Source organism: Rhinolophus sinicus, chromosome 18 (genome assembly GCF_057876585.1).
Source record: "Rhinolophus sinicus isolate RSI-liver-muscle chromosome 18, RSI-T2T, whole genome shotgun sequence".
Taxonomy (NCBI): Eukaryota; Metazoa; Chordata; class Mammalia; order Chiroptera; family Rhinolophidae; genus Rhinolophus; species Rhinolophus sinicus.
In genome coordinates this window covers 21,932,820-21,948,622 of record NC_142518.1, presented here as the reverse complement: position 1 = coordinate 21,948,622, position 15,803 = coordinate 21,932,820, and the positions used below count along the sequence as shown (strand labels likewise).

At 40.6% G+C, this 15,803-nt stretch overlaps 1 protein-coding gene across 1 annotated transcript; it reads left to right on the top strand.

Annotated features, from left to right (window-relative positions):
- The first annotated feature begins 10,270 nt into the window (after positions 1–10,270).
- NR0B1 (nuclear receptor subfamily 0 group B member 1) lies at positions 10,271–15,500 on the top strand. The gene is made up of 2 exons (XM_019710541.3): positions 10,271–11,683; positions 14,935–15,500. Exons 1-2 carry the CDS (start codon positions 10,504–10,506, stop codon positions 15,177–15,179), a joined length of 1,425 nt encoding a protein of 474 aa, XP_019566100.2. The 5' UTR covers positions 10,271–10,503; the 3' UTR covers positions 15,180–15,500.
- Positions 15,501–15,803: the final 303 nt, after the last annotated feature.

Sequence of the window (15,803 nt, the reverse complement as noted above, 5' to 3'; positions counted from 1 at the left end):
TTTTCTAGTGTACATGGAACATTCTCAAGGATAGACCATATATTGGGACATACAATCAACCTCAGCAAATTTAAGAAGATTGAAATCATACAAAGCATATTCTCTGATCACAAGGTTTTGAAATTGGATATCAACTGCAAAAAGAAAGCAGGAAAAAACACAAATACATGGAGATTAAACAACATACTTTTAAAGAAGGACTGGGTCAAAGAAGAAATTAGAGGAGATATCAAAATATACATAGAAACAAATGACAATGAAAATATATCCTACCGACATTTTTGGGATGCAGCGAACGCAGTTTTAAGAGGGAAATTTATATCATTACAGGCCTATCTCAAGAAACAAGAAAAATCCCAAATAAATAACCTCATGTTACAGTTAAAGAACTAGAAAAAGGAGAACAAGTGAAACCCAAGGTCAGCAGAAGAAAGGAAATAACAAATAGAGCAGAACTAAATGAAATAGAGAACAAAAAGACAAGAGAAAAAATTAATGTGACGAAGAGCTGGTTCTTTGAAAAGATTAATAAAATTGACAAACCCTTGGCTAGAATCACTAAGATAAAAAGAGAGAAGACACTAATTAACGAAATCAGAAATGAAAAAGGGGAAGTAATCACGGACACCACAGAAATACAAAGGATCATCCAAGAATACTATGAAGGACTATATGCCACCAAATTCAACAACCTAGAAAATGCACAAGTTCTTAGAAACACATAGCCTTCCTAGACTGAACCATGAAGAACTGGAAAATCTAAACAGCTCGATCACCAGTAACGAAATTGAATCAGTCGTCCAAAACCTTCCCAAAAGCAAAAGTCCAGGCGAGATGGCTTCACTAGTGAATTCTACCAAACCTTCAAAGAGGATCTAATACCAATCCTGCTCAAACTCGTCCAAAAAATTGAAGAAGAGACAGTACTCCCTAACTCTTTTTATGAGGCCAACATTACCCTGATACCAAAACCTGGTAAGGACAACACAAAAAAAGAAAACTACAGGCCAATATTTCTGATGAATACAGATGCAAAAATCCTAAATAAAATTCTAGCAAATCGAATACAACAATGCATTAAAAAGATTATTCATCACGACCAGTGGGGTTCATCCCCAGGGCACAAGGATGGTTCAACATCCGCAAATCCATCAATGTGATACATCACATAAACAAAATAAAGGACAAAAATCATATGATTATATCAATTGATGCAGAAAAAGCATTTGACAAGATACAACATCCATTTATGATTAAAACACTTAATAAAACAGGTATAGAAGGAAAATACCTTAACATAATAAAGACCATATATGACAAGCCCTCAGCTAATCTCATAATCAATGGTGAAAAACTGAAGCCCTTTGCTCTACATTCAGGAACACGACAGGGCTGTCGCCTATCACCTCTGCTTTTCAACATAGTGTTGGAAGTCCTTTGCAGAGCAATCAGGGAAGAGAAAGAAATAAAAGGCATCTAAATTGGGAATGAAGAAGTTAAATTATCACTCTTTGCAGATGACATGATGCTATATATAGAAAACCCTAAAGACTCCACCAAAAAGCTATTAGAAACAATCAACGAATACAGTAAAGTTGCTGGCTACAAAATCAACATACAAAAGTCTATTGCATTCCTATATACTAACAATGAAATCTCAGAAAAAGAAATACAAAAAACAATTCCTTTTGCAATTGCAGCAAAAAGAATAAAATACCTAGGAATAAACTTAACCAAGGATGTGAAGGACCTATATGCTGAAAACTATAAGACTTTTTTGAAAGAAATTGAAGAAGACACAAAGAAATGGAAAGACATTCTGTGCTCATGGATCAGAAGAATCAACATAGTTAAAATGGTCATATTACCCAAAGTAATATACAGATTCAGTGCAATCCCCATCAAAATCCCAATGGCATATTTTAAAGAAATAGAACAAAAAATCATCAGATTTGTTTGGAACCACAAAAGACCCCGAATAGCCAAAGCAATCCTAAGAAAAAAGAACAATACTGGAGGTATCACACTCCCTGACTTTAGCTTGTACTACAGGGCTACAATAATCAAAACAGCATGGTTTTGGCAGAAAAACAGACACATAACCAATGGAATAGAATTGAGAACTCAGAAATAAAACCGCATAAATATGGACAGATAATTTTTGACAAAGAAGCTAAAAACATACAATGGAGGAAAGACAGCCTCTTCAATAAATGGTGCTGGGAGAATTGGATAGCCACGTGCAAAAGAATGAAACTGGACTGCTATTTGTCACCATGTACCAAAGTTAATTCAAAATGGATCAAAGACTTAAGCATGAGACCTGACACAATAAACTGCATAGAAGAAAACATAGGTACTAAACTTATGGACCTTGGGTTCAAAGAACACTTTATGAATTTGACTCCAAAGGCAATGGAGGTAAAAGCTAAAATAAATGAATGGGACTATATGAAACTTAAAAGCTTCTGCACAGCAAAAGATACTATCGACAAAATAGAGGCAACCAACTGAATGGGAGAAGTTTTTTGCAAACAGTGCCTCTGATAAGGGGCTAATATCCAAAATATACAAGGAACTCATGAAACTCAACAACAAAAAAACAAACAACACAGTTGAAAAATGGGCAGAGGACCTGCAGAGACATTTGTCCAAAGAGGACATACAAATGGCAAATAGGCATATGAAAAAATGCTCAGCATCACTAATCGTCAGAGAAATGCAAATAAAAACCACAATGAGATATCACCTCACCCCAGTCAGAATGGCTATCAACAACAAGACAAATAGTAACAAGTGTTGGAGAGGCTGTGGAGAAAAAGGAACCCTCATACACTGTTGGTGGGAATGCAGACTGGTGCAGCCGTTATGGAAGGTAGTGCGGAGGTTCCTCAAAAAATTACGAATAGAATTATCATATGACCCAGCAATCCCTCTCCTGGGTATCTACCCAAAAAATCTGAAAACATTTATACATAAAGACACGTGTGCTCCAATGTTCACTGCAGCTTTGTTTACGGTGGCCAAGACATGGAAACAACCAAAATGTCCTTCGATAGATGAATGGATATAGTAGATGTAGTATATATACACAATGGAATACTATTCGGCGGTAAGAAAAGATGATATAGGAACATTTGTGACAACATGGATGGATCTTGAGAGTATGATACTAAGCGAAATAAGTGAGACAGAAAAAGCAGAGAACCATGTGATTTCACTGATATATGGTATATAAACCAAAAACAGCAAAAGAACAAGACAAACAAATGAGAAGCAAAAACTCATAGACACAGACAATAGTTTAGTGGTTACCAGAGAGTAAGGTGGGTGGGGGGTGGGAGATGAGGGTAAGGGGGATCAAATACATGGTGATGGAAGGAGAACTGAGTCTGGGTGGTGAACACACAATGGGATTTATAGATGATGTAATACAGAATTGTACACCTGAAATCTATGTAATTTTACTAACAATTGTCACCACAATAAATTAAAAAAAAAAAAAGAAGAAGAAGCTGGTATTTGGTGGAAAGAACTAGGAGCTTTCCACCAGGGCTGGCAAGATTGTTAAAACCCACACAATCATGGGGAAAAAGAAGTTTGGGCAACATAGTGAAGTGAAAGAAACTGTTCACTCACTGTGTCATTAAACAGGCATTTGTTGAGTGCTTTTAATAGGTCAGGCGATGTACAAGGCATTCTAGGTATAATGATTATGAGAAATAAGTTGCTAAGAAAAGTTGGAGGGGAAATGAAAGCAATTTCCTGGGAGGGAGATATTATAAAAGTTCCAGACCCCAATACAGGTGTCTGTGTGTGTGTGTGTGTGTGTGTGTGTGTGTGTGTGTGCGAGAGAGAGAGAGAGAGAGAGAGGGGTATTTGTAACTAATATTACTATCACTATTAGGGGACATAGCTATGTGGAATAACCGTGCAATGATTTTCAAAGTGACCAGTCAAAAATAGAGAGCCCAGAAATAAATCTATGCCTATATGGCCATATAATCTATGACAAAGGAAGCAAGACTATACAATGGCTTTAAGACAGTGTATTCAATAAATTGTGTTGGGAAAACTGGAAATATATATACAAAACAAAAGAAAAAAAAGAAACCGGACCACCTTCCTACTCCATATACAAGAATAAACTCAAAATGGAATAAAGACTTAAATGTATGACCCCAAACCATAAAACTAGAAGAAAACATAGGCAGTAAATTCTCTGACATTGTTCTTAGTAATAATTTTTTTCTGATAAATCTCCTCGGGCAAGGGAAACAAAACAAAAAGTAAACAAATGGGACTGTATCAAACTAAAAAGTTTTTGCACAGCAAAGGAAACCATCAACAAAACGTAAAGACAACCTACTGAATGGGAGAAAATATTAGCCAATGATACATCTGATAAAGGGTTAATATCCAAATTTTACAAAGAATTCATACGACTCAACCCCATAAAAACAAATAATTCAATTAAAAATGGACAGAAAACCTCAATAGACATTTCTCCTAATAGGACATACAGATGGGCAATACACATATGAAAATATACTCAACATCACTAATCATTAGAGAAATGCAAATTAAAACCACAATGAGATATCACCCCACACCTGTCAGAAAGGCCATCATCAATAAATCAACAAACAACAACTGTTGGAGAGGATGCTGAGAAAAGGGAAACCTTGTGCACTGTTGGTGGGATGGCAAATTCTTGTAACCACTATGGAAAACAGTTTGGAGGTTCATCAAAAAATTAAAAATAGAACTGCCTTATGACCCAACAATTCTACTTCTGGGTATTTATCCAAAGAAATCCAAAACACGAATTCAAAAAATTATGTGCACCCCTATGTTCACTGCAGCACTGTTTACAATAGCCAAGATATGGAAGCAACATAAGTGCCCACCAATAGATGATTGGGTAAAGAAGATGTGGTACCTATACACAATGGAATATTACTCAGCCATAAAAAAGAATGAAACCATACCATTTGCGACAGCATGGATGGACATAGAGGATATTATGCTGAGTGAAAGAAGTCAGACAAAGGCAAATACCATACAATTTCACTTATATGTAGAATCTAAAGAACAAAATAAACCAAAAAAATCCCCCAAAACAGAAACAGACTCATAGATACACAGAACAAATTGATGTTCACCAGATGGGAGGGGGTTGGGAGCTGGATGAAAATGGTGAAGGGATTAAGGAGTATAAATTGGTAGTTACAAAGTAGTCATGGGGATGTAAAGTAAAGCATAGGGAATATAATCAGTAATATTGGAATAGTTATGTATAGTGCCAGGTGGGTACTAGACTAGTCAGGGGGATCACTTTGTAAATTATATAACTGTCTAACCATTATGCTGTACATCTAAAACTAATATACAATAATATCAAATGTCAAAAAATAAAAAAACCAGTCAAATCAATTTGAATAGCTTGTCAACCCACAGGATAATCATTTTTAACCTGCCAGTCAATTTAATTTATTAGATAATTTGATCAACATCTGGTATTGGGATGCATTCAAAATTGGTAGATGTAATATAATAAATTGAATTGATCAACATTTTTCCTTGAATGGAGTGGTTCTTTGGGTGATTTGGAAAGTTGATTATAGAACATTTCAGAATTACTCTATGAATCATTATTGCAGTTCAGCAAATATGTGAACTCTAAGGCAGGACTGCCTTCTGTGTAGCTCATCCGAAGAAAATAAATAACGATGACTTGATCTTCTTTAGGGGTTTCATGAGTCAGCAGCTAAAGCCTATTAACTCTTCCATAAATAGAGCTTTAAACATTCTGGGTCTTGGAAATGAAAAAGAGGGAGGCTATCTCTTGGATTTTATCAGCCACTATTCTTGTACAATAGTGTTTACCCAATATTTACCTTGAAAAATCAGGAAAACACTACTATTACTCCCTGTCACCTGTTTATTGAAGGAGCTGAATTCTGAGGCATTCCAGCTCTTTTAAGCCCACATTGAAAATTTATATCAGGTTTCAGATCATTGTGCCTTCCCAGGTCAAGAGCAGCTTGCTGTGCAAAGGTCAGTTTTATAATTTTACCTGGCTTTATCCCCACCTGTACTCCACTCCTACATCCTTTAGCGAAAACTGCATTACTTTGAAGTTGAAGGTTGCATTCAGGCAGGGAGAGTAGCTTTACTCCCACCCTGAGTTGGAACAGATAATGGATTCTGCAGAGCAGGTGTCCAACTGACCAAGGTCATCAAATAATGATTCAGGGTAAATATCCAAATTGCAGTTGTGGACAAACTCAGCACGTGACAGGTGCAGTTGATGAGTACCCTCTGTCTAGCTGTCACAGTGGTCTGAGGACATGGAACAAATCAAATGAAGAAGCCTGCATCTGCCTTAGAAGGTTATGTCTTCACTAATCCTGTAGCCACTGGCAGGTTGGTATTACTTGGTGCAAATCTCTGCACTGGTGTGTTTAGATGATTTTGTTTCTCAGGAGCTATTTGTTCAGGGGAAAAAATGGAAAGTGGAAAGATGAAGTCAGTTTTCTGCTGAAATTTCCAAAGATGAATACTTGTGAAGAACAAGCAGGCAATCTCATCTTAGACACACTCAATCCAAAGAACCTAGAAAGTCCTTCAGAGTTGCAAATAGAAGATTGCAACTTCAAAAAACAAAAGACAAAAAAACCCCACAAGAATAAAACACATCAGAAGACTGCTCCTGGGAAAGAACAGGAATTGTAACCAATATATTACAAGTTCATGGTTCTCAACATTGTACTGAAGTTTCAATGTGAGATAATGCCTGAAAGTCAAAGTCATTTAATACGTGTGAGGTGTGAAGGATTAAACTCACACAAAAAAATGGGTGTAAGTTACTAGGTTTCTTTTTTGTTTGTTTTTAAATACAGTAGACAAGATGAGTTTGAGAAAAACCTTTGAATAATATAGGGATAGAGTACATATATGAAAATAGTTTATAGCATTTTTCTGCTTTCATAGTTGAAAAGGCTAATGTAAATTTTTTTAATTTTTATTTTTGACATTCAATATTATTTTATATTAGTTTCATGTGTACAGTATAAGGGTTAGATATTCATATAATTTATGAAGTGATCCCCCCGATAAGTCTAGTACCCACTTGGCATGAAAAGGCTAACGTAATATTGAACGTTTTGCTCAATGTTAAGTCATTAGGAAGTGAACCAGTGTAAACTCAAGTGGCTTTATATTTTCATGTCGTGAGGAGGTTAATAAAATGTTTCCTTGAAGGGCTATATTGAGAAAAAAAATAACCCTTGAAGGACTAAGAACAAAGTGTACAGATTAATATCGGTTGATAGAATTTTTCCCATTTCACAAGTGTGAAAACTGAAGTTAAATGACTTGTCCAACATTATATTTTAAGAGTGAAAGAGCCCAAATTCAAAGTCCTATCTTTTGATTGTTCACTCAGTCCTCTTGTTACTTTACCACAGTGACTGCGACACTCTATCAAAAAAGGTCCCCACGAAGCTCTGAGTCCAACAGGGCCTTCAAACTTCTCCTTCCTCCAGAGTCACTGCAGTAATAGTTGTGTGAGAATGCTTGCCCTCTGTGGTGAGAGTAGGAGCTATAGCCTTCTCCTGTTTCTCTAAACATGTGGTTAGCCAACAGAAATATTCTTGAGCACCTACTGTATGCGAGACATTGTTCTAGTTGCTGGGATACAGAGTGACCGATTCCTTGCCCTCAAGGGATTTTTATACTAGTGGAGAGGGGAGACAATCAACCAGCATCAAATAACTAAACAAATAAATCATATCAGATTCGGATAAGTGTTAGGAAGAAAATAAAGTGGGGTAACAGTATAAAGTAACTAGCACTGGCAACTTACGTTGGGACTGAGGCTGCCTGGGTTTTCAGCTAGGTTGTTTGGTGGCTTCATCAAGCAGGAAGACTGTAGCAACAGCAATAGCATACCCAAAATAGTAGCTTGAATATTGGAAATGGCAAATGATGAAATGGACAATGAGATAACATTTCCCTAATACATTACTGTGTGGACCAGGTAACCCATCCAGCGTTTTGAGTCTGGGCCAAGAAATGTGGACATGTAGAAGAAAAGGAGACAGCTCCTGGGTGGAGGGTGAGGGTGGCTTTCCCTAGGAGAGAATAATGATGGTATAGTATCACTTCCTAACCCTGAAGTTATCCCACATTATCTTTAAAAAAAAAAGGGGGATACTTATCATATACCAAGCAAACATTTTACATGAAGTAACTCATGTACATGGATTACTTCACAGAAACCACTGTTCATATTTTACAAATAAGGAAACTGAGGTACAGGCGGCTTAAGTAACTTTCCTGTAAAGGGCTAAATAATGCCCCCAATGATGTCCATGTCCGAATCCTCAGAACCTGTGAATGTTATCTTACATGATAAAAGGGACTTTGCAATGTGATTTAACAATTTTGAGATGGAGAGGTTATTCTAGATTATCTGGGTTTGCTCAATGTAATTATAAAGATCCTTATAAGAGTGAGAAAGGAGATGGAAACAGAGTCGGAGTGATGTGGCCAGGAGCCAATGAATGCAGGAAGCTTCTAGAAGGTGGAAAAGGGAAGGAAATTGATTCTCCTCTACCACTTCTAGAAGAAATGTCGCCTTGATTTTATTTCAGTGAAACTGATTTCAGAGTTCTGGCTTCCAGAACTGTAGCATAATCAATTTCTGTTGCCTTAAGTCATTAAATTTGTGGTAATTTGTTACAGCAGCAATAGAAAACTAATACATTGCCCAAGGCCACGGAGCTACAAAGTGTCAGGGTCAGAATAAAAATTTAGGCAATCTGGTGCCAGTGCTAGAGATTTAGCCACTGTGCTATAGGGCTTCTCCCAGGTAGAACAAAATTTCAGGTTGAATGCAAAATAACTATTTTCTAGATTTTTCTCGTAAGCTTTGAATTTCTAGGTCCCAGAGAAACTAAAAAAAGAGAAAGGGGATCCTATGCCAGCTGGTATACACCAGTCCCCTTCCCTGCTCTATGTCTTCAATCCTGGACCCAAGAGATCACTAAACAAACCTGCCATTTTAGAGATGCGGAATTTGAGGACTAAAGGGTTGTGATTTTGAAATTACTCAGCTGGTTGGTGAAACAATCAACTAGTTACACTAGGGGCAGGTGGTAGTGTGGGGAGACCCACTGATCTCAGTGCCTGTATGGAACTCAAGGAAGGAGGCTGTGTGACAAGTGAGAACCTAAAAATCCAGGTTTCCTGAAACCTGTGTTTCTCATTATTCAATTAGGAAGGATGGGAAAAGAAATGTTGATTACACATCTACTCAGTGTAACATCTCTAGAAGAAGCCAAAGTTCTCACTGTAGCAAGCTTTTAGCCCCTTGTGATTATTATATTCCCCAATATTAACCACTTTGACATCCTGGTCACTGCCCCTATTTCTCTAACACAGCACCTAAGACAGTGGGTGCTCATAAATACTAATAGAATTAAACAAAACGCTTCTGTCATGCGGGGTCTCTGCTTCCGTTCCCCACATAAGAACGCAGGATGTGGTGAGGCCAAAACGGAACACCGACGGAGCCATAGATGGGGGAGTCATACCACTATTGTCTCACTGGCGGCTGGGTTGGAGACACAGGAAACAGGGACCACACGATTTACAATCCACCGTCCTCTTCTCTGCAACCCAACTAACCAGACTATCTATGGCAGTTACATCAGTGGCTAATGGCTAACCAGTAACACCTGATGACCATCTACTACCAGAGCCAGTACCTTTCCACATGAGGCGGAGAGCCTGGAAACTGCTCTCTGGGACTCTGTCCCCACAGCTTCTGATTGCATGCTTAGACCAGTGCTTTTCCAAATTTAAGGTGAAGGCAAATTCCCTGGGGACCTTGTTAAACATGCAGATTCTGAGTCAGAAGGTCTGATTGGGGCCAGAGATTGGGCATTTCTACCAAGTTCCCATAAGATACTAATAGTACTGGTCCATGGTCTATATTTTTCAAGGTCCCTAAAAATGAAACCTCCCTATCCATATACAAAATATAAGTCATAGAAAGTTTGATCATTCAGTGAAAGTTTCCAAAGATGGCATAGACATATATTTTTCCCCTTTTAGGCACCCCTGCCCTCCCAACAAAGGGAGCAAATTAGATGCCAGGGTTCAATGGAAAGAGTTGGAACAGTGCCCCAAGTACCTGTTCCCTGGCTCTGCTTTGGTCTTCCAGAGGCAGGGAAGGGTGTGATGAGAGGAAACAGGAAAGTGTTCAGCAATTCTCAGGCCTCCGTTCCTCTTCTAGTTTCAGCCTCTAAGTAGTGTCTTTCTGCCCCTTTTGAACCGCTGAAGTCGCCGCCAAACACACCGGAGCGCAGCGCCGCGCCCCCCTCCGCGCCCTTGCCCAGGCGGAGACGGCCGACGCGCGTGCGTGCGCGCTCAGTATAAATAGCTCCCAGGAGGTTGCCACTGGACAGAGTCCGGCTGCGGACACAGCGGGCCATGGCGGGTGAGGACCACCAGTCGCAGGGCAGCATCCTCTACAACATACTCATGAGCGCGAAGCAAACGCACGCGGCTCCGGAAGCACCGGAGGCGCCCAAAGCGAGGCTGGGGGGCGCATGCTGGGGCTGCTCCTGCGGCGCGGAGCCCCCGGTGGGCAGAGAGGGGCTGCCGGGTGGGAGGGCAGTAGAGCTTCTATACCGCTGCTGCTGTTGTGGTGAAGACCACCCGCGGCAGGGCAGCATCCTCTACAACATCCTTACGAAAGCAAAGCAAATGCAAGAGGCTCCGGAGGCGCCCGAGGCGCGGATGCGGGGCGCATGCTGGGGCTGCTACTGCGGCGTGGAGCCCCCAGTGGGCAGAGAGGGACTGCCGGACGGGCGAGCCATGGCGCTCCTGTACCGCTGCTGCTTTTGCGGTGAAGACCACCCACGGCAGGGCAGCATCCTCTACAGCTTGCTCACAAGCGCAAAGCAAACGCACGTGGCTCTGAAAGCTCCCGAGGCGCGTCCCGGAGGTGGGTGGTGGGACCGCTCCTACTGCGCGCAGAGGCTGGGGGGCAGCGAGGAGCTGCCATGTAAGACGGCAGTGGCGCTCCTGTACCGCTGCTGCCTTTGCGGTGAAGACCACCCGCGGCAAGGCAGCATCCTGTACAACGTGCCCGCGAGCGCAAAACAAACGCACGCGGCTCCAGAGGTGCAGCCGGGGGCCCCCTGGTGGAACCCCTTGTGTGGCGCGCAGCGGCTGGTGGCCCTCAAGAATCCACAGGTGGTGTGCGAGGCGGCCTCCGCAGGCCTGTTGAAGACGCTGCGCTTCGTCAAGTACTTAGCCTGTTTCCAGGTGCTGCCCCTAGACCAGCAGCTGGTGCTGGTGCGCAGCTGCTGGGCTTCGCTGCTCATGCTCGAGCTGGCCCAGGACCGCATAAACTTTGAGACAGTGGAGACCTGGGAGCCCAGCCTGCTGCAAAGGATCCTCACCACCAGGCGGCGGGAGATCGCGGGCGACGAGCCGCTGCCTCTCCACACGCTGCCGCCAAACTTGGTACCGCCCATGGAGGCGCGGCATTTGCCGTGGGCCACCGAGGTCCAAGCCATCAAGAACTTCCTTATCAAGTGCTGGAGCCTGGGGATCAGTACCAAGGAGTACGCCTACCTCAAGGGGACCGTGCTCTTTAACCCGGGTAAGGGCGCCAGCCTGGGGCTCAGGGTTTTCTTTGCTCAGTAGAGCGTTGGGCAGTGCCTACCGGGGGCACAGGCGCTGAACAGCTTTTAGTCGTCAGGGAGTGTCTGGGCAAACGTGAAGAATGGCGACTAACTCAGCATAGTTGGGGGAGCTTCAGAAACCAACCACATCGCGTGGGTGGGCTGCTGCCAGGAACTCAGCCTAGAGGAGGGGGATTTTTTTGTTGAGGTCTGTGCTTGTCTCTACAACTTCTGTTACTACAGAAAAGTTTGTACCTTCAAGGGACATGGCTATTCCGTCTCCTCTAGTCTTTTAGACATCTCTAGTCTTTTAAACATCTCTTTCTGAATCCCAGTCCTGAAATTTACTAGAACTTCTTTGTTGGAAAAACTCTATTAAGACTGGCAAGAAAGGAAACATTTGTTAAGGACCCATAGAGACACCATACCCTGGGGACACTGTCAGGCAGGACACTGGACTTGGTGTTTCTGGATCTGCCTCTGGTCATTTTTATGGTCCTAAGCAACTGGACTATTTCATCCTCCAAGTGTCTGTGATGTATCAGGCTAGCAAAGGGGCAGGAAAAAGACACACTAGGGACTTCGACCAGGAGCACTGTAGTTTTAGAGCTCAAAAAGTCCTTAGAGACCTCCTAATCAACCCCTCTGCCCTCCACCCCACTTGCAAATGAGGTAGCCTAGTCTCAAGTGACCTTACTCCAAAATAAATGGCCAGTGAGTTATGGAGCATGGACCTCCTGTCTCCTGGGCCCAATGGGATGTCTGTTGGATGCTGGACACTTTCCTCCACACAGTACAACCATATCATGGGAGAACATCTCCGTGGACAGTTCGGCACCTAGTCTTGAGTGTGTCTTCCTACTAGGGTCATCTTCAACCAGAATCCTACCACAAGGGTCACAGAGTGCTGGAAGTCTCCAGGCAGCTTGAATTGGGGCAGTTTTCATAATCTCTCCACATCCTTTTTTCCTGACACCAGGAGTCTCTGGTTATGTCCTTGCCTCCTGCCTAGCATTTTTTTGAAGGGGTATAGGGCAGTAATTAGTGGGAAAATAATTCATTCAGATCTCACATTTCAGGATCTAGAGACCTCAGCTCATCCCAGCGATCACTGTAGGTCATCATCTTTTGTTTATATCATTGTTGTCCAAATTTGCCTGTGCGTAAGAAACACTTTAGGGGAAGCTTGTTTAAAGTCTCTCCAGGCTCTTCCCCTAGAGGTTCTGACTCAATAGCTCTGGTCCAGGGTCTGCAAATCTGCATTCATAATAAGTGCCCCACGTGGTCTTTAAGATAATTGAGAAACTGTTTTCTCCTTTAGTCAGTGTTATTAAACATCTACCATGTGCCTTGTTCTGTTGGAATACAAAGATAAGACGGGTTCAGCTTCCAGTTTACATTCTACTAGTTACTACTTTCCTTCTTCTGCCTTGTTTTGCATACTTTTGTCACACACACATGCATGTACGCAAGCACACACCTCCCTTATTCTTGCTTTGCTTTCCCGAATCCTCCCAATATGAGTTTAGCCAGCTAAGCTGAGTGTGTTTTAAACACAAATGCACTATATTGGGGGTGGGGAGTAATATCTGTGTAGTGTGTATCCTTTCTTTGCTGTTTATTTGTTTCTGTACCTTGATTTTTATGTTTAAACTTTTTTTTTTTTTTACTATGGAGTCCATCTATTTGCCTTTTCTCTTTCATGAATCTGCTTTGAAGGCAAATCAGGGAGGGAGGTTGGAAAAGGAGGGTGTGGTATGAAAGCAGAGAAAAGTGATGTGGAGTTCACAAGATGAAGTTTTAATGAGCCATGAATCTAGGTCTGGAGGAGCTTCAGATTTCCTGTGGAGTTTCATGCAAACCTCTCCTTACTCTCGTCAGTGGAATTCAAACCCAATAAAATTGGATCTCAAGCCTGGAGAATGAACTGTAGATAGCAGGGGATGTTAATGTGTGGACTATGGATTAGAGATGTTGCTTTTTTGGTTCTCATTTATCAAATTTGGTATTTGCCTATTCAAATAGGAATGACTCCTATTGCCATTATTATTTTTTAAAGGACACTGACTGGCTTTGCTACTCTGTGATGATCAGCATGGTGCTTTTAAAATACTTTTCTGTTGGATTTTGTAGAAAAAGAAGGGAAATTATTGTAATCATTATTGACATCATTTAAACCGGTGGTAAATTGGTCGTTACTTAAATACAAGTTAAAGAACTTTATAGTAATATTACTATCATGGAGGATCAAAGGACTTTAAAAAGCAGCCTCCTCTTACAACCTTTGTAAACATGCAGGCACTTCATCTTTCTTGCATTGTATTTCACTCAGTTTTACTTGACTATCACACTGTACTGCAAGAAGGTCATGTGTTCTTTATTTGAAAAGTTACTTTTGAACCATGTTGCAATCGACATGTTTTCATGTTTACTTGTTAACCTTTTAATGGCTGTAAAACAGTGCTTTCCAAGACCTCTTACTTTAAAATAATATTTTTAAAAAGAGTCTTTTGGAACTCTCATTAGAATCACTTTTTTTCTTTTCTTTTTTTTTTACCTTCCCGAATACAGAAATCATGGTACAGTGAACTAAGTGGCCAGTGTTATCTCTTAAATTACTATGGGACTCTAGACTAAAATCGTCCTGCAGGCAAATAATTAAAATGAGACTGTGAGTCACATTTGTGGCTATGAAGTTTACCACTATTGGCTGGATAATCATTGTAATGTATAATGGTGTGAAATTCAAGAGAGGATGGTAAACTATTTGTCATCTGGCGAAATTTCTTGTCATTGTACCATGGCCTGTTTCCAACAGGTGAAACGTAAAGGTTGAAAGGTAAAGTGCTTACTTCTTGAAATAATTTTACTTTCTTTATATTTGCACAGATAGTGAACTGGAGCAGTGATTCATTAAACTATATTCTACTGTCATATTGAATTACGTGTGCATTTGTTGGCTGAGGGCCAGCAGTTTTTTAATGTGAGGATACAAATATAGTGGATATTAAATAATAATTATATGATGTTTCATTCTTGAAAGCATTGCTCCTGAAACCTTAGAACTGATTTGGCATTTATCCTTGCTCTAGAAAGCTCTTTTCATCAGGAAGCTTGCGCTCTTGTTTAATTTGTGAAAGGACAGAAATGGATATATTTAAAAAGCTAGCAAGGGACTCTTTGAGTGAACTGTTGATAACAAAGATTTTTCTCCTGTTTTCTCCTCCAGACCTGCCAGGTCTGCAGTGTGTGAAGTATATTCAGGGACTTCAGCGGGGAACTCAGCAGATCCTTAGAGAACACATCAGGATGACATACAGGATGCACCAGGCCAGAATCACTGAACTGAATAGTGTACTTTTCCTGCTGAGATTCATCAATGCCAATGTCATTGTTGAACTGTTCTTCAGACCCATCATTGGCACAGTTAGCATGGATGATATGATGCTGGAAATGCTATGCGAGCAGTTATAAAACGCATCTGTGGGCCACACAAGTGCAGTTCACCATGAAGATAGAGAAGGAGTTGTGGGCAGAAGACTGTAAAATAGCATAAAATAAACTTTATTATTATTCTTACATGTATAGTATTTTTGTATTCAATGAAAGAAAAACTTTAGCTACAGACAATAAGAAAATCCTGTTTCATACTGTTTCATTGTGAAAGAAAACATTTGCAACAGGAAACATATCTGTATATCTTTAAGGAAAGAGCAATGTAATACACTAATAAGCTATTTTCACGTTTAGCAACTGGACTTCCTAAAATCAAATTTGTACTATTATGTTATAATAAACGTTAAGGTGTTAAATATTAATTTGACTGCAAAAAGTGCCATCCAGGTTTAAGTAAGACTTCAAAAAATATTTAAAAACCTAGCCAATATGAACAAAAATTATCTTCATAGGTGGCATCATGACATTTAATTTTATGACATGCACATGCCTGTGTCAGTGAGGGTTAACTTGGCTCGGTTTTCATTTCCACTTCCATCAGCTGTATGGAAGACTGTCTTTGTACCAAGTGGAATTAAGTGGCAATCTGTGATCATAGAGGAATCTGAAAGTAAAGTAGGAGATTTTTAGGGTTTTAGTTTA

What these genes read in the sequence shown, in the direction of transcription:
- NR0B1 (XM_019710541.3), top strand. Translation starts at nt 10,504, where the DNA reads ATGGCGGGTGAGGACCACCAGTCGCAGGGCAGCATCCTCTACAACATA. An exon ending in GACCGTGCTCTTTAACCCGG is followed by an intron (nt 11,684 to 14,934) that starts GTAAGGGCGCCA and finishes TTTCTCCTCCAG; the next exon opens with ACCTGCCAGGTCTGCAGTGT.